At 39.4% G+C, this 26,208-nt stretch overlaps 1 protein-coding gene across 1 annotated transcript in view; it reads left to right on the top strand.

Annotated features, from left to right (window-relative positions):
• The window catches only part of cpa6 (carboxypeptidase A6), a 63,597-nt gene that overhangs the window by 15,291 nt on the left and 22,098 nt on the right, over positions 1-26,208 (top strand). Inside the window, 5 exon segments of the mRNA NM_001126533.1 lie at positions 5,345-5,420; positions 15,234-15,358; positions 16,396-16,510; positions 20,300-20,401; positions 25,042-25,146. Of these exon segments, the coding sequence (NP_001120005.1) occupies positions 5,345-5,420; positions 15,234-15,358; positions 16,396-16,510; positions 20,300-20,401; positions 25,042-25,146 (523 nt within the window).

The raw sequence follows: 26,208 nt of genomic DNA, 5'->3' as shown, positions 1-26,208 counted from the left end.
TGGAACACTAAGTCCAAATCGGAACACTTTGTAAGGAGAGGAAATAAATGAAACATGTAAATGGGAGGCACATTTGCAACTCTAATGGAGGCAGCATGCATGCATGTGTGAAGCGTTAGTGACATTTTGTATATTGAATTAAGCTCAGGGCAGTGGAGTCACAGATTAAAAGGCTATTTGTCCTGCACAAGTGCTTTAATGAAATGTTAAATATTAGGCTGCGAACCTTAAAGCAGATAAAGTAAGTGCTAGCGAACCTTAAAGCTGCAGCCATTAAGCTAGCAGTATACATTTGTCTTTTCCATAACTTTGCAGATAGATACTTTCTGTGTTCTTCTCATGTATCTGTTGCACCAGAATATATAGAGGTATGGGATCTGTTATCTGGAAACCCATTATCCAGACAGCTCTGAACTAAGTGCAGACCAATTCCAATAGACTATAGGAAATTAGGGAAAGTTGTGTTGAATTTTTTTCAACCATTAGGCAGGGTGCAATGAGGCTCTGACCACAAAATGTACTCACTTATTATCAATATATATAGGCCATTCTGTGCATTAGGCTACCAAGAAATGGTAGGGAAGGGCATTGGACTTGGTAGCTTAATGCACAGAATGTTTTAATGTCCTATGTATATTGATAATGGGAGAGAGCAGAGGATCTCTTGTTCCTATCTCCAATATACTCCAGTATAATAAAAAGTCAGTTTTTTATAATGATTTCCTTTTTTCTGTAATAATAAAACAGTACCTTGTACCTAATCCCAACTAAGATATAATTACCCCTTATTGGGTGTAAAACAATCCTTTTGGGTTTATTTAATGTTTAAATTATTTTTATGTAGATTTAAAGGAACAATAACACCAACATATAAAAATTAGTAATTAAAATTTAATGACCTGTCACTCTGCACTGGTAACACTGGTGTATTTGCTTCAGAAAGACTACTATAGTTTATATAAATACCGTGCTGTTTTGCCATGGGGGCAGCCATTCAAGCTGAAAAAGGGCACAGGTTATTTAGCAGAAACAGATAAGCTCTGTAGACTACAACTGTATTTTATCTCTTATCTGCTATGTAACCTGTGCCTTTTTTCCAGCTTGAATGGCTGCTCCATGGCTACACAGCAGGATATTAATATAGCTATAGTTGTCCTTGTAAATCAAACCAGTGCAGGGCAACAGTACAATAACCCTAAAGATGGTTTAATGTCACCCTTTGGTGCCCTGATCGGATACCTAACTGATGAGCCAGATCAGGTTGATCTGATCTTTTAGCCCTTGAACCAATGATGGATAATATGACAGAGACAACATTTTCCAGAAGTTACACATACCTAAGAGCTGACTATACATGTCTCAATACAAACATTTGGTAAAGTTGCCATATGAGAGGATTTTTTGCTCCATTTGACAAAATAGTTGACCAGCCTGGGCTAATCCAAGCCTTTGGGCCAACAAATAGGAGGAGAATCGATCGAGTGTTGTTTGAGCGAACAGCCGAACAGACCTGATGCATCAATCCCCAGAGACCTGGTAGCACAAACTTTCAACAGATGAGGAGAGCACCCAATGCAGTAAAACTGCTTCAAAGCTTTATTGCTGACTACAAACACAACATGATTGGCAGTCGGCAATCCCTTTCTCAAGTGTATACAAGAAAGAATGTGATACCCAAAATAAACCCATAGTCCCACCCCCAATGCTGCTAATTAGTGTGAATCCACATTCTAATTGGAGAAGTTCATAGGTCAAAGGGTCCATCAAAAATGAAATGTCCTTTGAAGCATATGATGATTAGCAAGTCCAGTTTCTACATAAATCCAATTTCTTGTGCAAGAATTGTGTGAATTTAAAAAATATGCACAGTGGAAAAGCAAGTTACATGAAGATAAAGAGCAACGTCTATGGTACTGCATATCTCCTATGCCTACCCATGGAACCTATATCTCTATATATACTTAACGCATATTATTACAACACCAGCCTTCATATTCTTACCATTATCTTTATTTCTTTATTTCTTCTGCATTTGGTTCTCTCCTAATCTGTTGAAAATAGTAGGAGAATATTAATAAACAAGTCTCACTGGTATGCTTTCAATCTAAGTAGTTCCACTCCTCATACAATGTGGTTGGGTTCTCCACTTCTACTTTAAACTAACATATATATGTTAAAATGTCCACTGGAGACTCAGTGAAATAAACTATTGGTTTTATTTGAGATGCATAGCACTACATCTTTCAGGCTACACAGGTCCTTCTCGTGTGGTCCAAGAGATTTAGTGGCTATGCATCTTAGAAAAATCAAAACATTATTGCACTAACTGGCTCTCCAGTGGTTCACAAGGGAAGCCCATGGAAAACTGAACTAAAAAGGTGGCAGGTATCCCAGATACCCAGCCTTTAATAACTCTGTGCTGTTAGGCTAATGGTGCACAGGGCAATTTTACATATTTTATTGAGTGTTTATTCTGCTTGGAATGGCCCCAGTTCATTTATATGGTAACCACACAAACTTGTCAATTATCATTTGAAAAGGCTGATTAAATTGTCCAGTGATAATTGCCTCACCTACGTGTGCACCTATGGGTCAAGGTGGTTATCATAAGCATGCATAGCGGCCATACTGAGCATTACCTTGCCCACCCATTGAGCGACAACACGCAGTGTTCCGCAGTACACATTTAACAAATATCAACTGATATTGCCACTGAGAATAAAATTTCGACATTGCACATTAAAAAAGAAACCATTGCACTCAAAATGACTCTCCCCTATACACTTGCATGAAGGCTGATATGTATTAACATATCTATTTGATTTGTGAACAGCGCCTTTATTCCTTCAGAAGCTTTTTAGTAATTATTACATTTACAGTATTAAAGGAATGACCCTTCTGGATAGAATGTATACATTTATTTAGATTAGATATAAGCAAACCTGATCTTATACATCATTTTCAGCTCATCTTTAGCTCTAAGTGCAGAGAAGCATAAGGGGTGGATGTGGCCTTCAAAGTAAACCTGCACTGCAGTATCTCTAACTCAGTAATGTATGCATTTCATTGCCTTCTGTAAAATATTCTATTCTAATTGTCATCCCCTGCTGTATATTTGTCAAATTACAGCAGCCTTTCTTTGAGATAATGTATTATCTTCAGATTCCCAAGGATATGTTTTTCTGCCCTGGCTGGCACTGGTAACGCATATGTCCTTTCTAAATTGCCTGACCTTACTCAGGGGCACGGATTAGGTAGGCAGTAGACAGGCTTTGGGGGACAAGTTTGCTCTTCTCATATTGGAGCTGGCAGAAACGTCAAAGCTCAGGCTGAGATAATATGTAGGGATAGTGGTGAGAGAATTCATTTAGAGCCTCTGATAACAATCAGGTTACATAATCCATCCCTCGCTCCTGACACAGTCTTTGTTTGACTACTAAAACATATTCTGACTTGCAGTCAATGCGATATCATTATATCAGACTATATACATAGTTTCATGCATACTATTTATAGTATCCCATTATAATACCATTGATCCGGATTGATATATGTACAATAACCCTGTTGGTCAATACCAATTACGTAAACATAGAAGTACAAGGGTGGCATCAGTAGAGATTACCATACAATTAAATCTGACCCAACACTGAGGAATATTTATCGAAGGCTAAAAAGATGAAAAGAAAATTCCTTACAAAATATCTCTGTGCACAACCTTCTTTTTAACCTTTGATAAATACACTACAATTGCTAATGCGCTAGACAACCTTATATTTGCTTTTCCCTTGTTATACAGGTAAGGGACCTGTTATCCAGAATGCTCGGGACCTCTGGTTTTCCGCATAAGGTTTCTTTCCATAATTTGGATCTCCATACTTTGAGGGCAGATACACATGGGGAGATTAGTCGCACCGCAACAAATCTCCGTTGTCACGAGTGACTAATTGCCCGGCAATGCCATCCCTCTGGCTAGAATGTAAATCACTGTGGGATGGCATACACGTTGCTGCGATGTCCCACAGTCGCCCGAAGTTTCCTCTGAAGACAACTTCAGCGACTGCCGGACATCGCAGTGACGCATATGCCATCCCCCGGCGATTTACAATCTAGCCAGTGGGATGGCATCGCAGGGAGATTAGCTGCCCCTGACAACAGAGATTTGTCATGGCGCAACTAATCTCCCCGTGTGTCACTGCCCTAAGTCTGCTACTCATTTAAACAGTAATTAAACCCAACAAGATTATTTTGCCACCAGTATGGATTCCCGCAGCCTAGTTAGGATCCAATACATGGTACTATTTTGTTATTACAGAGGAGAAGAAAGTATTTTCACAATGTTGGATTATTTCATTTAAAGTCTATGGAAGATGTCCTTCATGAAATTCAGTGGTGCTTTCTGGATAATGGGTATTCCAGATAACGCATCCCATATTTCCCATCCAGATAACGCATCCCATACATCAATTATATTATTCAGTTACTACATTAGATTATTTGAGAACTTCACTGATACTTTGAATGCAAATTTATAGCAAAAGTGAATCGATAAATTGCACACAATCAAATCAGTCATAAATAAAGCTACATAAGACCTCCAGCCTTTCCTTATTTACTGTATTGGCCTTAACTTTCCCTGCCTTTAATTAAATATATACAGAAATGTCTGTATTTATTTGCTAATGAAGTTATTATGACTAGGATTCTCTCTATCACCTGTCTCTGTAAGCATTTGTTTGAATTATGTATGCTTATTTGTGTACCTTTCTGTTGTATACAACTGCAGAATATATTTGGGCTCTATAAATATTTAATAATAATAGTAGCAATAATAACTGTAATTAAGTGGCTGTTAACAAACATTAAGAGATTAGTAGTCGCTATTTACAGGTTACTAGAAATAGGTTTGAGCACCTAGCACTATTAAAGAAACAGTAAGATGAAAATGTATTAAAGTAATTAAATAATAATATAGCGTTGCCCTACACTGATTAAAGTTCTGTGTTTGTTTCAGAAACACAAGCATGGAGGCAGCTATTCAATCTGAAAAAAAGGAAGAAAAGGCACAGGTTACCTAGCAAATAGCAGAAAAGCTCTACAATATACCCCCCGGCTACACAACAGCTCGTTTATATAAGTTATAGTAGTCTTTGTCAAACACAGAATTTTTCCCAGAGCAGCAGTACATTATATGTTAGTTACTTTAAAACACATTTGATGGTGTTACTGTTCCTTTAAATGCTGATTATATTACCCTAATGTACAAGCCTCAGACAATTGGAGACTTTTCCACTGATGGTATAGTTAATTAATTGTATTACTGTGTTCCCAATCTTTCTAATAGGGATAAAGTAATACGGGTTTTTCCAAAGACTGAAGAAGAAGCTTACGAGTTAAGGAATATGTATCGGCAGCTTCAGGTAAGGTTTTTTAAAGAAATACATTGATGGATTATTAAAAATAGAAGCTTTCCGAATATTCCATTCATCCTGGGACTTATACCTGACTGAGCTGAACCATAATAACTGCAAAGCATCCTTTTGTTAAGACTGGTTCTGGCACCATGGGGTTTCTTCAGAATAACACATCTAGTTATTTGCACTGTTATCATCCACATCATCTCCGACATTGTCATTTCCAGGGAAACCTGAATTAAAATAGCCTGGAAAGCATTAGACAGATAACAAAAAGTGCACTGCAGTCTAATGTATGCCTGTGTTCCCTACTTAAAGGTTATACTGCGTTAATGAATGATGGCATTGCTTGGGGGGACACTCTGCTTTGCTTGTTAACAGATCGATAATGAGTCCTAACGAGGTTAGTCTTGGAAGGCTGATGTAGCAGCTTCTCTAAATGGTGTTGTGACAGAAAGTGACTAAACAACTCAACATTAAAGAGTTATGGTTAAACATCTTACTGTCATGTCACAACAAGCTCATCATTTCTACAGAAAGCAGGGTACAGCCTTGGCGAGGAGAAGCTTTGATCTTTGCTCATTCTACAGAGCAACAACAGGAGAAAATCTAAAGAGTATATCTCAGTGCAAATGATAATACTAAAAATATTTCAAAATTAATAATTTTTTAATTGTATTTGATGTTATTTTGGCTTTGCAGTAAAGATGAGCAGTGAAGAGCTTACAACTACAATAAGTGCTGTAGTAGTAACAAGGTAGTGACCAGTAATAGCACATAGGACTTATACCTATGGTAAGTGCTACAACAGGGTAGTGACAGTCATAGCACATAGGACTTATACCTATGGTGAGTGCTACAACAGGGTAGTGACAGTCAAAGCACATAGGACTTATACCTATGGTAAGTGCTACAACAGGGTAATGACAGTCAAAGCACATAGGACTTATACCTATGGTGAGTGCTACAACAGGGTAATGACAGTCAAAGCACATAGGACTTATACCTATGGTAAGTGCTACAACAGGGAAGTGAACAGTCATAGCACATAGGACTTATACCTATGGTAAGTGCTACAACAGGGAAGTGACAGTCATAGCACATAGGACTTATACCTATGGTAAGTGCTACAACAGGGAAGTAACAGTCATAGCACATAGGACTTATACCTATGGTAAGTGCTACAACAGGGTAGTGACAGTCATAGCACATAGGACTTATACCTATGGTAAGTGCTACAACAGGGTAGTACAGTCAGCACAAGGTTACCTATGGTAGTGCACACAGGGTAGTGACAGTCATAGCACATAGGACTTATACCTATGGTAAGTGCTACAACAGGGTAGTAACAGTCATAGCACATAGGACTTATACCTATGGTGAGTGCTACAACAGGGTAGTGACAGTCAAAGCACATAGGACTTATACCTATGGTGAGTGCTACAACAGGGTAGTGGCAGTCAAAGCACATAGGACTTATACCTATGGTAAGTGCTACAACAGGGAAGCGAACAGTCATAGCACATAGGACTTATACCTATGGTAAGTGCTACAACAGGGTAGTGGCAGTCAAAGCACATAGGAATTATACCGACAGTAAGTTCTACAACAGGGTAGTGAAAGTCAAAGCACATAGGAATTATACCTACAGTAAGTGCTACAACAAGGTAGTGACCGATCATAGTGCATAGGACTTATACCAATAGTAATTGCTAGAAGGTAATGTCCAGTTGTAGCACATAGAACTACAACAGGGTAGTGACAGTCAAAGCACATAGGAATTATAGCAACAGTAAGTGCTAGAACAAGTGTGTGACCATTCATAACCCATAGGACTTATACCTACAGTATCTTCTACCAAAAGGAAGTGCTACAACAAAGTAGTGACCAGTCATAGCGCATAGGACTTATACCAACAGTAAGTGCTACAACAAGGTAGTGACCAGTGGCCACAAATCTCTGCTACAGTATGGAAACCTTTCTCAAAGACAGTTTGTGCCAAGCAATTCTTTATTTGTAAGTGCTAGATCAACAGATATAAACTTTAAATGTAAAACAAAATATTTCCACATTATCATCATCATTATTACTTTAAACATGTATTTATAAAGCACCAACATATTCCGCAGCGCTGATATGCCATTACTGGCCCTTTACTAAAGCTCAGCAAACATTCTAGCATGTTTCTATGACAACAGGACCTCTGTTTGCTTAAAAGCTGTGAAAGGATGTTCATATATAGACACCAGAGCAACCAGTATGACAGCCTCATTCATATGCATAACCCACATTTCTAAAAGCTATTTTATAAAAGTAAATGGGCTGCTCTACTAGTGCAACTTTGCACCATGCTAGTAAATTATCCAAGGTAAATATAAATGTCTCTTATAAACAGGTGCCTTTTTATGTTAATTGTATATTTTCCCGTTTTGTATAGTATTAAATATTAAGTGCCTGTGGTTTTACAGCTTTTGATACAGTAGATGTAACAGAAATTATATTAGTAGCAGGATATTTGATCTTTGCTTTAATACAACTGACAAATAAGCAGTTTATGTACAAATTGCTTTTTTTTTCATTGTTTGTTATATGTATACATGACATGTTCATTCCTCCCTCTAGCAATCTGTGCAATTTATATTTATATAGGAAGTACATGATACTGCCTTCAGGCTTGATTCTTTCCTTATATACATCCTTACATTAGTTGTGCTTCTCTGTGCTTTAATACAAGACCCATAATTAAAAAAGCATCTCTTCTGAACAGAAACCAATGCCTGCAACATTCATATTGTAATGTAAGTATGTAGTAGGATTTGGAGTAGGATGAGGCCTGGTGAGATTATAGGGGTCATTTTCAAGCTAACATAGTATACAAAAATAAATATAGTAATCAGGACCTGAGGCTAGACCTGTGAATACTGTCTGCATTAAAAGCTTGGGTCAAACCGTAGCATCAACTTAGATAGCTGGGGCTACAGAATTAGTCAATAGATATTGTACAGGTATGGGACCTGTTATCCAGAATGCTTGGGGCCTGGGGTTTTCCGGATCAGGGATCTTTCTGTAATTTGGATCTCCATAACTTAAATCTACTAAAAATCATTTCAATACTGAATAAATCCAAAAGAATTGTTTTGCCTTAAATAAAGATTAATTATATCTTATTTGGGATCAAGGACAATTCACTTTTTTATTAATACAAAGAAAAAGGAAATTATTTTTAAAAATTAGAATTATTTGCTTATAATGGAGTCTGTGGGAGATGGCCCTTCTGTAATTTGGAACTTTCTGGATAATGGGTTTCTGCATAAGGGATCCCATACCTGTATAAACCAGTATTCAGGGCCGGATTTCTCTCCGGTGCGCCCCGAGGCCGCCCCTGTGGGAGTCCCCCATGCGCATGCGCGAACGCGCACCCCGGTGCGCATGCGCGAACGCTCTTTTTAACTCCCATACGGAGCAGTGGGGAGAGGTCTCGACTGCTCCGTATGGGAGCAAAATTAAAAAATGTTCTTGCGGCGGGGTGGCATGCCGCCCCTAAACTTCTGCCGCCCTAGGCCCGGGCCTTTGTGGCCTCTCCACAAATCCGGGCCTGCCAGTATTTCCACAAAAATGTAAATATTGAGTCCTACAAAAATGAATTATTAGGAAGATTTATTATGGTTCAATTCATAATCCACAAACTGAATAAACACATGTCAGTGCAGCCACCAATACCATAGCGGTGTCTAACATGAATACTGTGGAATGAGAAGTTTCCATAAAAGCTCTTCTTCTGGGTTCATTTAACATGTACAAGTTCGTGGCAGAAAAAGTTAAATCCAACTGCTTCACCTCGTTATCACAGTATGATTTCACAGTTTGTTATATCATTACGGAAGTATAAATTTACATCTTTATTTTTGTGCCCCTTGGCAGAGTTCTTCTCAGTAGGAGGCCTTCAAAGGAACAGAACCATCACATGCTTTCTTGAGAAGTTGTTCTTATGTTGTTAATCTGCTTCTGTTGCTGGAAAGCACCACTATAGCTTATCAATAACCTCATTAAAGAGAGGCAACGATTCTCTGATCATAACAACGACTCTATTCCCTTTTTCTGAAGATCTTCAATAATAAGCAATAGCCACTTCTGGTTATTAGGAGCTATCTTCAATATCACAGACATTACCTTCTTGCTTTACAAGTAAATAACAAGTATTAAAAGAATTCTAAATAGCAAGAATTCATGTCATTCTTTCTGTGGAAATTAGTTTAGTTCTGCTGCCATATCTCCATATTGAACTAATAATAACAATACATATTCATAAAGGATTGTTATTAATTACTGCAAAAGACAAACTATGTTACAAATAAAATGTGCATGTTATAATTAAATTTAAATCCAAATAATTAAGGCATTTGAGATAAATCATAATGATTATGATGTTAAAGAGAAGGATTAGCCCTTAAGTCAGCCTTTAAAGGGTTCTCCACTCAAGAATAATGAGAGAAAATGTAATTCTAAGCAACTTTCCGATATAAAATCATTATGCATTATTTCACTGATTTCAAAGCTATTTGTAATTGTAATTGAAAGCAGTATTTGTTTATGCCTTTCTGTTCTCTGGTACTGATTCTTAAAGCAGTTAGTTCTTCTCCTATTGGCTTCAGCTTCTTTGTATCAGACTCATTACCCCAGTACTGCAGAAGTGCTTCCCCATGAGAAATAGAGGAGGCAATAAAACACTTTGCAGTCAAGATTACTGCCATGGCTTTTTCATACTTCCCAACACTTGAAAACCGAAAAGAGGGACAAAAAGATTTGTCGCGTGCAGCGCGGCAATTTTTGACCACGCCCATTTTGTGGCCACGCCCCAATTAACACACCCCATTTTTTTCTAAAAATACTCCTTTTATATAGTTGAAATGGCGGGATCAGATGCAAATGTACTATACCCTCATACTGTACTACCTAAGGAAAACAAAATAGCAACTCCTACATATAAAATACAAATATAGAGAAAAGGCAGTCAGTGAGTTCTAACTATCTACCAGTTTTGCCCCCCATACACAGTGGAGTCAGTACCCCTAATACACAGAGCCCCCCATACACAGTTCCCCCATACACAGTACCCTTTATACACAGTGCCCCCCATACAGTGTGCCCCCCATACACAGTATCCTTTATACACAGTGCCCCTATACAGTGTTCCCCCCATACACAGTACCCTTTATACACAGTGCCCCCCATACACAGTGCCCTTCATACACAGTACCCTTCATACACAGAGCCCCCCATACACAGTGCCCTTCATACACAGAGCCCCCCCATACACAGAGCCCCCCCATACACAGAGCCCCCAAACACAGTGCCCCCCATACACAGAGCCCCCCATACACAGTACCCTTTATACACAGAGCCCCCCATACACAGTACCCTTTATACACAGAGCCCCCCCATACACAGAGCCCCCCCATACACAGAGCCCCCCATACACAGAGCCCCCCATACACGCTCTGACTCCTTGCGCTGCTTCTCTCCTTATGTGGCTCCTTCTCCGGCGGTCCCAGGCCCTTTTATAAGCTTGCGCCCTGTGTGTACGTGTGACGTCATTACGCACGGGCGCAACCTTATAAAAGGGCCTGGGACCGCCGGAGAAGGAGCCACATAAGAAGAGAAGCAGCGTAAGGAGTTGGAGCGCTCAGCTTAAGACCTCTCATCCTGCTGTCGCGGATCGTTCTATGAATGTCCCGCATTTTCGTAATCTATTACAGAAATTCGGGACATTCAGGGAACTATCCGGGACAGTGGGATGTGCTATAGAAAGCGGGACTGTCCCGCTCAAAGCGGGACAGTTGGGGGGTATGCCTTTTCCTGCACTTTTGACTAATTCATTAGGAGATCGGCACAGGCTACTCCGTAGGAAAAGCAGAAAAAGCTTCAATTTATAGGTTACAGTCAACCATATTGCTCTGGAATCTTACCCATGAGCCACCATGCTGCCATTATAAGATTTCTGTTAAAAAGCATTAACAGAATCTGCCATTACAACATCAATAGGAAGGGCATTCCTGAACCTCACTGCCCTCACCGTGAAAAACCACCTACGCTGCTTCAAATGGAAGCTCTGTTCCTCTAATCTAAATGGGGAGCCTCTGGTGCGCTGGTCATTTTTATGGGAAAAAAGAACATCCCCCAACTGCCTATAATCCCCTCTAATGTACTTGTACAGAGTAATCATGTCCCCTCGCAAGCGCCTTTTGACAGTCTAACCCAGGGGTGTCAAACTCAATCACATAAGGGGGCCGAAATCTAAAACACAGGCTAAGTGGCGGGCCAAATTTTTTTATTAATATACTTAGTAAGATACTAAGGGGTATATTTATCACAATGTGTAAAAAGTGGAGTAAGACATAACCAGTGATGTTGCTCATAGCAGCCAATAGATGCTTTGCTACTGTTGAAATCTGATTACTGATTGGATGCCTTGGGCAACATTACTGGTAATGCTTCACTCCACTTTTTACACAGCATGATAAATATACCCCTTAGTCTTAGTTACTATGTGAGGAAAATGGAAATTGATTAGGCTGGATGGTCAGACACACTCACCAAGGGCCACATAAAGCAGCCAGGTGGGCCGGATTTGGCCCCCGGGCCTTGTGTTATATATATATGGTCTAACCTCATAGTTTAAATCTTCCATCCCCTTTACCAGTTTAGTTGCAGTCTCTGCACTCTCTCCAGCTCATTAATATCCTTCTTAAGGACTGGAGCCCAAAACTGCACTGCATACTCAAGGTGAGGCCTTACCAGGGACCTATAAAGGGGCAAAATTATGTTTTCATCCCTTGTCTCTTGTCTCTCAGTTAAAAGACAGCAATACAGGAGGGTGCCAATGTTCCCTGTAGGATTTTGTGAAGGTTTCTACAAGCACACAACACAAACACAGAATATGTTTTACCCAACTGTTGTCTCTCCACAGGAAACAAAATCAAATACATACCCTTGTCTCATTACTGTTGCAATGTATTTCATGCCAGGTTTCCCACAACTCATATCCCCATACATCAGTCGATACCTATGGTGTTGCAAAGATCATATTACTATTCCTTTCTTTGCACTCTGTTTCCCGTTGATAAAACCTGTCTTCTCTGGCTTTCTAACGAATTCCACTTTCAGTACAAAATGTATCTCCTGTCCATCACTCGCATGTACTGAGCTACCTATTGGCCTTAATTACCCCCTGCCTCTGTGCTAGATCTCTATACTCTGCTGAGGTCTTCTCAGCACATCATTAAGTTGAAAGAAGTGGATTTTGAGATATTCATCTTTGAAGCATCAGTGACAAGCAATTTCTCTTCCAGCTTAGCAGATATGAAGTCTGAAATCCCATACGTACTATGTTAGGCAATACTTCAGTAGTTTCTGCCAATTAAGAAAACAGATAAAGGTTATGGGCACACTTGGGGTTGTAACAGGTTGCTTGATCTAAGGTGTAGTGAAATGGCAGGGGTAGGGCAAAAATATTTTAGTTGAACTATATGGTGACAGTCTGCAGGGACAGCACAGTAGCAGGACCTGCACTATAGATACAGCATACAGAATGCAGCTATGTGCTTCCATGAGTGACATTGGTACTTGGTAGTTGCAACCATCAAGCTGTAAATAAATTATATCTACTTGAGGTGTGTTTTTGTGCAAAAAACTAAACAGCAGTTTAGGTTAGGTGAAAAATTTTTTTTTGATTATGTGGCTTTTTAGCTTGTCTAGTAGCTTGGATGCCTGGGCTTTGTGCCCATTTTCCAAATACAGTATGGTAGCACTCTCCCTGTCATAATAAACACAGTATAGCAGGTTTCTCTCTCTGCATTGAGCTCTCTCTCTTCCACTGCACCCTAAAAATACAGTATGGCAGGTCTTTCTCCGCACTACATGCCCAAACACAATATGGCAGGTTTCTCTGCCCACCGGCTGAATAACTGCAGACACCTGTTATGCTGCCACATCAAGCATCCTGGACAGACAAACAAATTAACTTAATTTTCAAGGCAAAGTAAAAACATAGTAACGTGAGTTTGGCAAAGCAGTGGTCTTGTGGTGGGAAAGAGTTGGCTTGTATATGTGTATATCATGTACACGCTGTTTAAATATTTACCGAATCTCTAGTTATTGGATAAGGCAGAATTCCAAATTCTACAAAAAAGATTCAGTCGAATACTGAACTTAACCAAATCCCTCATTTTTATATTCAGATTTGAGAAGAATAAAAATAATGTGTCAGTTATGAAGAAACTCAGTGATAAACCCTTCATTACTATAAGGGCTACAAATGTTACCCCTATACATTCAATACCAGTCAATGCACTATGCAATACAGAGGTTACTATCAATTATAAATACATTTATTAAATGTATTTTAAAAAGTGGCTGGACAGCCTATAATAAATACTAAAATTACACATACAAATTGGACCTAAAAGTCATAAAATTGTAAAAAGTATAAATTAATAAACAAATTATACATACAATACAATCAAAGTATTACAATTAATATTAATAATATTAATAATGTATCATGTATTTATGAAGCATATGTCATAGCACTGTACAATATCTGGGTATTAAAAATTGAACATCCGGATTACATTACCTAGAGGTAAAGAGGGACTTGACCAAAAGAGTTTGCAATTTAAATATGAATAAATTCACTGAAAATCTAGACTACATCCATCAAAGATTCACAAATCAGGGCAGGTTTCTTAAAGAGCATTAGTATGAATATTAATGGCCCATAATATGCTGTTAGGATTGTAAATTAAATAAAAAATTATACACTTGGACCTCTGAATATGAAAAAAATGTGTGTATGTATTTTAAAATCTAGATATATTGGGAATCCTTAGAATAGATCAGACATGTACAGTACGTGCAGGGAAGGGGGCAGCTAAGGGGCACAATATTTATTGATTTACTTTTTTAAAATTGACCACAGCAGCCAGTATCAGTGGCAGTATAACTAGATGCACCACCCTCTGCCACTATATCAGCCTCGGTTATCAACACAGGAAATAAGAATGTATCATCCTACTGTATATATAAATATAAATTTATATTGCATTAAACCCTGTGCAGCTGCCATCTCTTTGTATCTTAAAGGGGACCTTTCACCTAGACATATAAGCAAATTAAACATAAAACCTAAATCATCAATACCTGTCAAAAATGTATTTAAAAATCTCAGTTTTCAATCATATATTGCCTGCCCCGTTTCTATACCCGTGGCACGGGAGTGGGAAGTTAATTGCTTTCACTTTCCATGCAGCACTTCCTAGATGTCACCGCACTCCTCTCATCCCCCCCTCCCTCCTTATGGTCTGTAATAGTGTAGCCTGTGCATAGGCATCAGCATTAGGTCCCCCATTTTGGCACATACACAAGATTTTGGGGGTGATACAAAATTTGTCTTAATAATAGACCTTTTTATATTTTAAACAATACCTTCTGTTATATCTATGTATAGCTATAACATAGAAATGCTACCAAATGATCTTCATAATGGATTCATTGCGTTTGTAGTAATGGGATTTGGTTGCCAGACACAAATATGCAACGCTACGGGATATTTATTGTCATAGCTTTTATGTTAAGCAACCTTTGCAATATACAATAACATTTTTGTATGTCGTCCATTGGAGATTGATATCATGGAACATATATCAATTGTGCTTTAGAGATATGTGTGAATACATCACCTACTGCAGATTGTCCTGTCCACATTAAGACGTGCATCTTCCGCTGTCTCTGGAGAATGTATTGTTATGTCTGGCTCTACAGGTGGACCTCTGGCAGCCCAGCAGTATAAACCACATAGAAAAAGACACAGTAACCGATGTGCACACTTCTGGAAACAGCTCCCATGTCCTACTATCCTACTTGATAAAAGAGAAAGTCCAGCACAGGTAAGATACGTGTATAGTATTTTAAGGAATTATATATGAGCTCTCCTATACTTTTCCTTGCCGCTACAGGTATATCTCATTTTCCTAGAAACTACTATTGCTTGTTCACGGGGTCCCTGGTCCCCGAGTTCACTAGAGGTACTGGTCCCTCTATGGCAGAACTCTTCTGGGGCCTTGTTGATCCCAGACTCAGTGGAACATCCACCTGGCTCAACAGAGGCAGCCAAAGAGGAAGATCCACCTCTTTGCTAGACACTATGAGAGTGAAAGGGAGTGGTCTACTTATGAGCCAGTAATGTACAGTGTAGGAATGTAAAGCTATAGGTATTGTTAACCCTATAGGTCCCTACATTATTATAAGGAAGAAAAGAACTAGTAATGGTGCCATAAGATATTTCCAACTCTAGTTGCATATTATTCTTTAAAGGTTTAGAATTTTTAATAAGGATATACAGAAACACTTATTGGGACCAGGAATTAGTGGTGTAACAGTAGAAGAAGCAGACCCTGTTGCTTGTAAATCCCCTCACCTGCCGACCCTTAGACAGGAGAGCTGGCAGCTAGCAGGAATTTAAAAGCAGCGCACAGGATGGTACAGAGCTGGCGGGGGGAAGGGGGTGGCTTGAGTTTGCTACTCTACATAGAGCCCATCCGAAGATTTTCTTGCAGGGGGCCAGTGCAGTTAGTTACTCGGCCGGGAATTCATCTGTAATGTGAAGCACCGTGCCTTGATGTCACTACAGACATGGGTTTATGCAGACTTTGAAGAGTTCTTTTAAACATGACACAATAGGTAATGGCATTGCCATGTTTCAGTGCATTCTGCAAAAAAGGTTTTCGGATAAGAGGTTCAATAGCTTAATTATTATGCTTTTTTAACATTCTTTACAAACAAAAAAAACATTTGATTTGAAGTTGTGGACCAGTGTTCCACTGATTTCTTTATGTTTGTGTTGGTTAAAGCTAAATACACACATGAGTATTTGAGCAGGAAGCTATTCATTTTAGCTCACAGTAATCTGGTTTGTATTCTTTAGGATCCTAGTAAATAATGTGCAAACGATGCTCGAGGCACAACAGGTATCCAGACCAAGAAGAAAGCGTAGGTCATTGTCCAAATATAATTACAATGAATATCATCCCTTGCATGAGGTAAGTAGTGATCTACCAGAAGCTTTGCACTTACTGACAGTGGGACTGCCGAGCACAACTGATTGTATATCATATATTCCCAAAGCTCATGTATAGTTACAATGTACTGTAATGTATACAATGTATATTTATATATATTTATGTATTTTAAATATGGGTGACATTTTCTGACCTTTCTTAAATGAGAACTAAACTTTAAATTTAACATGGCTAGAAATGCCATATTTTTTATACTAAGCTTACTGCAGCAGCCTAGTTTCAGCATCTCTATAGTAGCAATGATCCAGGTCGTCACAGGAGCTCCCCATCTTGGATTTTGTTAGAAGTGTCAGTGACACTGAACATGCTCAGTAGGCTCTGTGCAGCTGTTCAGAAGCTAGGCTTAGGGCTCGTCACAAATTATCAAGCAGAAAATGAGGCTGACTTTTCTATTGCATGTACTGAAAATAAAAATTATTATTTAATTGGTATCACTGAGACCCGGTGGGATGAAACATGTGACTGGGCTGTGAATTTAACAGGAACAGATGGATTAAAAACGGTGGAGGGGTTTGTCTTTATGTAAAGTCAGGTTTAAAGCCAGGTGCTTAAGAAATTACAAGGGACAGTTTGGAATCCCTTTGAGTAGAGATTTCAGCAGGGCTAAAGGTTACAAAGAAAATGATCATTGGTGTATGCTATAAACCACCCCGTATAGATGAGGAGGATGAGGTCCAGATATAATTGCAAATGGAGGAGGCTTCACAACTGGGTCAAGTTGTTATTATAGGGGACATAATTATCCGGACATTGACTGGAGTAATGGGGTGGCTAAGTCAGAAAAAGCTAGTAGGTTTGTAAATATGCTGAATGACAACTTTTTTAAAAGAATGAAGCAAAAAGATGTGGGACCATTATTATCACAGGGGGGCACTCTGTTGATACAGACAGGGAAAAAGCAGATATTCTGAACTCTTATTTTTTTATGTCTCTACAACTGAGGAGCCAGCTAATGAAGCCTTCCCTTTTAATAGACCCAATTCTAGTAATATAACTACTGATGCATGGGTCACTCAGGAGGAAATTCAAAAGAGACTTGAACATGTAAAGGTGAACAAAGGCCCAGGACCGGGTGGTATTCATCCCAGGGTACTAAACAAGCTTAGCTCTGTGATTGCCAAACCCTTCACATAATTTTTCAGGATTCATTGAGGTCTGGCATGGTGCCGACATACTGGCCAATTGCTAACGTGTTTCCGTTTTCCATAAAGGGATCCCGTTCTCAGCCTAAAAACTATAGACCTGTTAGTCTGACATCAGTAGTAGGAAAGCTTTTGGAAGGGGTAATAAGAATACATTGCAGTTCACAATACTATAAGTTTAACAGATCCTGCCAGACTAATTTAATTTCCTTTAATGAGGAGGTGAGCAGGTGCAAAAGTTATGCAGTTTGGTAGAAATAATATAAACACAAGTTACACACTAAATGGTAGTGTATTGGGGGGATCCTTGAGAAGCATTTCCAGACAGAGTCATTCAGTGGCTACTACGTCAAATAAAGTGCTGTCTTGCATAAAAAAGGGCATTAACTTGAGGGATGAGAACATAATTTTGCCTCTCTATAGGTCCCTGGTAAGGCCTCACCTTGAGTATGCAGTGCAGTTTTGGGCCCCAGTCCTTAAGAAGGATATTAATGAGCTGGAGAGAGTGCAGAGACGTGCAACTAAACTGGTTAAGGGGATGGAAGATTTAAACTATGAGGTTAGACTGTCACGGTTGGGGCTGTTTTCTCTGGAAAAAAGGCGCTTGCGAGGGGACATGATTACTCTGTACAAGTACATTAGAGGGGATTATAGGCAAATGGGGGGGTTCTTTTTTCCCATAAAAATGATCAGCGCACCAGAGGCCACCCCTTTAGATTAGAGGAATGGAACTTCACGGTGAGGGCAGTGAGATTGTGGAATGCCCTTCCTAGAGATGTGGTAATGGCAGATTCTGTTAATGCCTTTAAGAGGGGCCTGGATGAGTTCTTGAACAATCAGAATATCCAAGGCTATTGTGATACTAATATCTACAGTTATTATTGTCCGTATATATATGGTTTATGTATATATGTTTATATATGTCTGTGAATGTACAACATTTCTATCCACCTTTTTAGTTAAGCCTTAGTTCTCCTTTCTTAAGGATAGAAAAATAGTGAAACCACACTAAAACCTAGCCCCTGGCAAAAAAGCAAGGTTTATAAAGAACACCATCATCCTCAGGACACAACGTTCTATTTTTATAAGTAGCATGGCACATTTTTTACAACACAGTGTGCCAAGTGTTAAAGGACCAGTAATGCCATAAACTGATAAGGGTTTTTTTATATTTAAAATTTGAATCTGGTTATCCAGCACCTATTTGTTGGTAACAAATGTTCTATTGTATATGAGAGAAGCTTTCATTCTATAGCTCTGCAGAGAGCCCCGTTCATCTTGCAGTGTTGTAATAAAACCATTGTATTCTACACAGTTTATCTGTTATCTGCTCTTTAAACCTGTGCCACAAAGCCCTATTTCAACTTGAATGGCTGCTCCCATGGCTACCCAGCACCTTTTATTCTATAAACTTTAGTCATCTTTTCAAGCAAATGCACAATATTTAACTTGTGAAGAGTAACAGTACATTATATTTAAATATGGGATCTATTATCCTTACGGGAAGGCCATCCCCCACTGACACCATTATAACCAAATAATTCCAATTTTTAAAAATGAATCCTTTTTTTCTCTGTAATAATAAAACAGTACCTTGTACTTGATCCCAACTAAGACATAATAAATTCTTATTGGAGACAAAACAATCTGATTAAGTTTAATTAATGTTGAAATTATTTTTTTTATATGGAGATTAAAATAATGGAAAGATCCCTTCCTGGAAAAGCCCAGGCCCCAAGCATTCTGCATAACAGGTCCCATGCCTGAATACAGTAGGATGGAGGTCCCTAACCCATATAGCTTACAATCTAAGTGGGTGGGAGAGTTACAATGCATGTAAAAGGCAATGAGCATGTAAAGTCACAAACACAAAAGGATTTAATCTTTACACAAATGACAATTAAGTGCCATACCAGCGGCAATTTTATTATTATTATTATTATTAACATTTATTTATAAAGCGCCAACATATTCCGCAGCGCTGTACAATAAGTGGGTTACATACATTGGACATACAGAGTAACATATAAAGCAATCAATAACCGATACAAGAAGTGAAGAGGGCCCTGCCCAAAAAAGCTTACAATCTACAAGATTTATACTTATGGCCATGGAAAGGTAGTTTTTGGGTGCTTTATCACCTGCGCGGAGCATGATTCCCTAGTGCAAGTTATCAACCTATGGGCGCGAATGACCCTTTCACAGGGGTCGCCTAAACACATATTTCCGATGGTCTTAGGAATAATTTTATGGTTGGGGGCACCACAACATGAGCAACTGTATTAAAGGGTCACGGCATTAGGAAGGTTGAGAAACACTGCCCTAGTGGGTGAAAAATTTCCCTGCGTGCCAGTGCCCTTATATAACCTGAAGGGGAGACACAGGAGTCTGGGAGGTAGATTATCAGTGGTGGGTAATTTTTTTTGCTTTCTTATCTAGGAAACATTGCTACCCTGGGGGTAACAGTGTAAGATATAATATTAATAATATTATTCACCCTTACTAGGACCTTGGTATAAGCTTGTAGATTTATAAATACATAATTTTGCTGTTTTATTAATTTTTTTTATGTACAAATGTCACTAATGAATGTTTTTCTTTCTCTCAGATTGAGTCATGGATGTTTTATATGAACAAAACCCATCCAGATCTTGTTTCTCTATTTTCCATTGGAAAGTCTTACGAGGGCAGATCTTTATTTGTGCTTAAGGTAATCTAATCATCCCCTAAGTAGATCTTACAGTTATAAATTAAAAAGTTAATACTTGCATCTATTCTGTATTTAAATAAACCCCCTCTCTTAATAAATCTGTCGCACTTACCTATCCCCAAGTTCTTTGAATTTATATTTTCTATGCAGGTTTGCTAAGAACAGTAGTGGAGGAACAGAATTTTAGATTTGTCTAGACTTTGGCACAAATTTGTAAAAGATATAATGGGTTATGTAATAAATCAGTTCTAGGCATAGCATAGGAACATTCCATGATGAGTTCCAGATCATCAGAAATCAATACCCTAAAGCAGTGCTGTCCAACTGGCGGCCCCCCTCTGTGTGGCCCCCCACCTGTCTGGCTGCTTTGATGGCTTACTCTTGTGTAAGCTTTAAATGGTATCAGTACTGTGATTAACTGCCCCCCCTGCATGGTTCTCACCTCAGATTCAGGCTGTAATCAGGCTGTATTGTTTAAATATGTAATCCCCTGTACTGTTCACACCTTTTAATCTCTGCATTGTTCACCCCCTGAAGTGTTCACACCTCAGGCTCAGGCTGTAATCACCCATATTGTTCCCCTGTTCACACCTCAGGAGCAGTAGAAACCCACAAATAATCCCTGCATACTACAAAAAGAACATATACTGAGGTGGTACTGCAATTAAAAAGTTTTTTAATATATAGTTATTGTGCAGACTGTAGGAGCAGTGCCAGCATTGTGTCACTGTAGGCTGCCTGTGTGTGCCATACACACAGGCAGCATAGGGCAAGCAGAGTATGGCACACACAGGCAGGGTAGGGAAGGCAGAGTATGGCACACACAGGCAGAGTAGGGCAGGCAGAGTATGGCACACACAGGCCAAGTTTGACACAAACCAGCCAAGAATGGCACACACAGTGAAAGTATGGCACACACACAGGCAGGGTAGGGAAGGGCAGAGTATGGCACACACAGGCAGAGTAGGGCAGGCAGAGTATGGCACACACAGGCCAAGTTTGGCACAAACCAGCCAAGAATGGCACACACAGTGAAAGTATGGCACACACAGGCAGGGTAGGGAAGGCAAAGTATGGCACACACAGGCAGGGTAGGGAAGGCAGAGTATGGCACACACAGGCAGAGTAGGGCAAGCAGAGTATGGCACACACAGGCCAAGTTTGGCACAAACCAGCCAAGAATGGCACACACAGTGAAAGTATGGCACACGCAGGCAGGGTAGGGAAGGCAGAGTATGGCACACACAAAGGCAGGGTAGGGCAGGCAGAGTATGGCACACAGGCAGGGTAGGGCAGGCAGAGTATGGCACACAGGCAGGGTAGGGAAGGCAGAGTATGGCACACACAAAGGCAGGGTAGGGCAGGCAGAGTATGGCACACAGGCAGGGTAGGGCAGGCAGAGTATGGCACACAGGCAGGGTAGGGCGGGCAGAGTGAGTATGGCAGGTTTTTGCTGTACTAAAACCATTAATATGGGTATGGTCATGTGATAACATGGATGTGGTTTCAAGTGGGTGCAGTTTCAAAAAGGGGAGTGGTCAAAACTGGCTTCCATTATCGGCCCTCCACCACGTAGGTCGGAAAAATTCCGGCCCTCGGTACAACAGAAGTTGGACAGCACTGCCCTAAAGGGGTGTTTAACTTGTGCACATAGTTATTGCCAAACCGACAATACATAGTGAACTCGGAGGCTGATGAATATTTTCGTGACATGAGTAGTAGTGCGCTTTAACAATTATTCATAAATACTTTATCTAAAATATGTATTACTTTTGTTTGCATTATTATTATTAAGAAATCTTATTGTGCAGTTTAGAACAAACATAGAAAGTGGCATTGGTGGAAGATAAAATGTGTTTTTGCTCTTTTCTGAAAGAAGTAATAATGTTTTCAGTTAGGATGTCTCTCCCTTTTAGATGCCTTAATAGATCTCAACCAGGGAATTATCGACCCGTAACTCTAACATCAATAGTGGGAAGCTGTTTAAAAGGTTGCTCAGAGATAGTGTTAACCAATTACTGTTAAAAATAAAAATTGAAGTACAAATAAAAAGCCTGGAAAACAATTTATGGGTTCTGGATTTTGTTATGCAAAAATCTCCAAATCTAGCAAATAACCCAGCATAAATCTATGCCAAAGTACAAAACTACTATATTTTTATTTGTGAATATTAGATTATAATATATTGGCATGGTACTCTAAATTACAGAAAGCCTGTATTTGGAAAATTCAGTTTTCAACTGTTCTGGAACACAGATCCTGTATCTGAACCTATAAATGAAACCAACACGCACACATGCTGGAGTGTGGAGTCAATATAAGATTTAACATTTGGGAATTTTAATAAAAATGCTACTGGCTTAAGAGAATGCTGTTTTAATCACTTATAGAACAGTACAATTGCTGATAATAACAAATAAATATTAGGGCAGGGGTCCCCAACCTTTTTTACTTGTGAGCAGTTACCCTTTACCCCATACAAAAGCAAGAGGAACACTCTGCCAGTGGCCGACACTGGCAGTGAAATGCAAGGAGATTTTGATAGCTGCCATTATCCATGAATGGGCCACAAAAGTCAAAATACAGTGTGCTGCATAGACCTTTAAATACCGCAAAGATAAGATTTTAACAAACAGCTGTAGTGAAAATAAACCAAATTGAATTGCCTGTTTAAGTGGGGGCCAAGCACCGAAACTGTGTTATGTGTCCTATTCCCAAAAATCAGTACACCATTGTTCAGTATGTTTCTTTAGCTAAAGAATAATTAGTATGTAAGTCAGTTACAGGCCCGGACTGGCAATACGTGAATGCTGGCAAATGCCAGAGGGGCTGCTGTAAGATGCAACAGACAGTCACTATTTATTGAATCTTTTGAATCCCAGCCCAGCTCTGGTCAGTTACTAATTCAATAAGCATAATTTTCCTGTGCTCAGAATGTGCACTGATTGTATTTAGTAGCTACAGTATGTTTTCATAGTGCCTGAATACAATGGTGTGATTGCATCAAACTGATTGCTGGTTTAATATGGTCTAGATAGACGCATGGTCTTCTGTTTTACCAGTGACCATCTGTTTTGTATATGCCATTCCCTTCTATCACCTTTATACCTCATCTTGTACAAGTTTCATTGTGAATCAGCACATTCATACTGCGTTTTTATACTTCTGGGATGACAAATATACCACATGTGCGAGGGTAAGGCCCCATGAGGGGGACAATCCACCTGTATGCTTAAAAATTCTTCTCGTTGTGTCCGGACCTGGAAGCAATAAATCTGCCTGGCTTAGACTTAGGGGCAGATTTACTAAAACTGATTTCCAAGAATGTCTGAACTGATAAAGTCCAAGCGGGAAAAAGTCGCAGAAAAGTCGTGAAACTGGACCAAAACCTTTACTTTTTTGTACTGTGGCACAACAAAATAGTGTAAAAAATCCAAAAACCTCTAAAGATTAAAAGCAAAGAAGGAACCTTAAGGGCAGGGAAGAGACATCTGCCATTGACTATATAATGTGAAATGAAGAACTGGACCATTGAAAATAATGTGGTGCAGTTAAAACTTATTTTATTTAAAGAAAAAGCATCTCAAACATAAGAAGCCTGGTGTATTTTGTGCCAAAAAAGACAAGGGCACTTAATCATAAGTCTATAGTGCCCTTGTCTTTTCTGGCATGGAATGCATCAGGATTCTTATGTTCAAGATGCTTTTTTCTATAAATAAAAAAAATATGTTTTAACTGCACCATATTATTTTCATCATATTCATTTGAAATTATTTCCTCTAGGGTGAAGACACACAGAGCTACTAGTAGCAGCTACTTGCAGGGCCGGAACTAGGGTTAGGCAGAAGAGGCAGCTGCCTAGGGCGCAATGATTGGGGGGCACCAGGCAGGAGCCTCTTCTGCCTAACCCTAGTACAGGTTTGCGTCACGCCCCGCCCCCTCGTTGAACTACGCATGCGCGTCAAACCACACACACGGGGGGGGGGGGGGGGTTGCGATAAAGTGGTGCAGGGGCGAGGTAGCCGACCGGGTTGCCTAGGGCACCCGGTCAGCTCGGCCCGCCCCTGGCTACTTGTCATGGCTACTAAAATAGACAATGCTGATCATTTACTGATAATTGTCTCAAGCTATGTTTTAGCAGAGGCAATTCTCAGCATTGTCTATGGCAGGGTATTTTCTGGCATTTAGTAGCTGTGACAAGTAGCTACTAATAAGTGGCTCCATGTGTCTTCACTCTTAGCTGGTGAATTGTTAGATTTTAGCCATCAGGATGTCAGGATGTGAAAAAGCTTTCTTTACAATTTGCAGCATTTTCTGTCCAAGTTTTTTAAAAGAAACTAAACCCTACCTAGACTGAATGTATATTTTCCCTTAAAACTTTTATGCTCCTTAAATTATAAACAGCTTTTTTTGCAAGCTAAAAAGAAAGGGTTTGGACTCTCCCTTATTATCCACAATTATTTTGTAGAAGGTGAACTGATCTTTCCTGACATATGAATATTAGATTTTGTCTTCCCTAGAGCTTCAGGCTCGTTAATCATTCTGTAGAATAATAAATTAAATTTTTAGGATTTTGCTGCTGCATATAAACTAGCTGAGCCAGAGTGCTGGGATTTTCATTTTTACATTTTATTTTGCAGTTGGGGAAACGTACAAATTCTTATAAGAAAGCTGTTTGGATAGATTGTGGTATGCACGCACGGGAATGGATCGGACCAGCATTTTGTCAGTGGTTTGTTAAAGAGGTACTGTGTAAAACTACTTTGTTTTATATTAAAATTGTGTGCATTTTATTCCATTCCGGATCCTCCCTTCCCCCAGGATTATCTCCAAGCTTGGGCTTCCTTCTGTCTCCTTCTCAAGGTTACCCAAAAAATTACATATTTATATCCAGTGTCGCACTGGGACCTCAGGGGCCCACCAGAAAACCTTAGACCATAGGCCCACTATCCAAACTTTACTCACCCAACTTTTCCTAGTCTCTTTTATTTACAGGCTAACATCTATTCTTCCATCTATTTCTCCTCTTTATTCCCATTCAGAAATAGGGAATGACCATGAAGCAGGCCAAATGGTCAGGAGCAGGAGGGCCCACTGACACCTGGGCCCACCAGGAGTTTTCCTGGTATCCTGGTGGGCCAGTCCAACACTGGTTACATTATATTCACTGTTGAGACCAAGTGGTTCCTAGTCTGTAAAATATATACCCCTCTTGGTCTCCAGTTGTAATAATCCAGGGATTAAATCTTCACCTCTGATCCCTTTCTTAATTCTATCTATGCCTATAACTCACAATGACCACCCTGAGTTGTCCAAAGTAGGCAATTGTACCATACATGGAGCTATTAAGTTCCCTTAGTGTCCTAAGTTCAAATATGTAAACTGAGGGCTGGATTTGATTTGCAACTGGACAAATATTTAGTGGAAGATTTGGTATTTGAACAAATTCAAATATAGATTTGGTAAAACTTTTATTTATAACATATATACATATGTAACTCCTATTTGGCTGTGAAAACAGGCAATACCAGCTAGATAGGCTTTAGAGCATGGGTTACATAAGACTCTAACATTCAAGATGGGCTTTCACTATGTGGGTATCCAAGGGTGTAGAGCAACTTAAACTCACTTAAGCTGTGTGCAAAGTAATTGAAAGAATGGACGCCAGAAGGTTATTTTGAGTTAAAACAGAACTTAACTAGATACATGGGTCTTTGCCCAGTAATAAGAATATATAGGAAATGGTAGGGTTTAAAGCCATAGGGGCATATTAACCCTATGGGTCCCTACGCATATTTACAATGTAA

This window comes from Xenopus tropicalis, chromosome 6, assembly GCF_000004195.4.
Source record: "Xenopus tropicalis strain Nigerian chromosome 6, UCB_Xtro_10.0, whole genome shotgun sequence".
Classification (NCBI taxonomy): domain Eukaryota; kingdom Metazoa; phylum Chordata; class Amphibia; order Anura; family Pipidae; genus Xenopus; species Xenopus tropicalis.
Note: the sequence above shows the minus strand (reverse complement) of the source record. Positions and strands in the feature narration are given on the sequence as shown.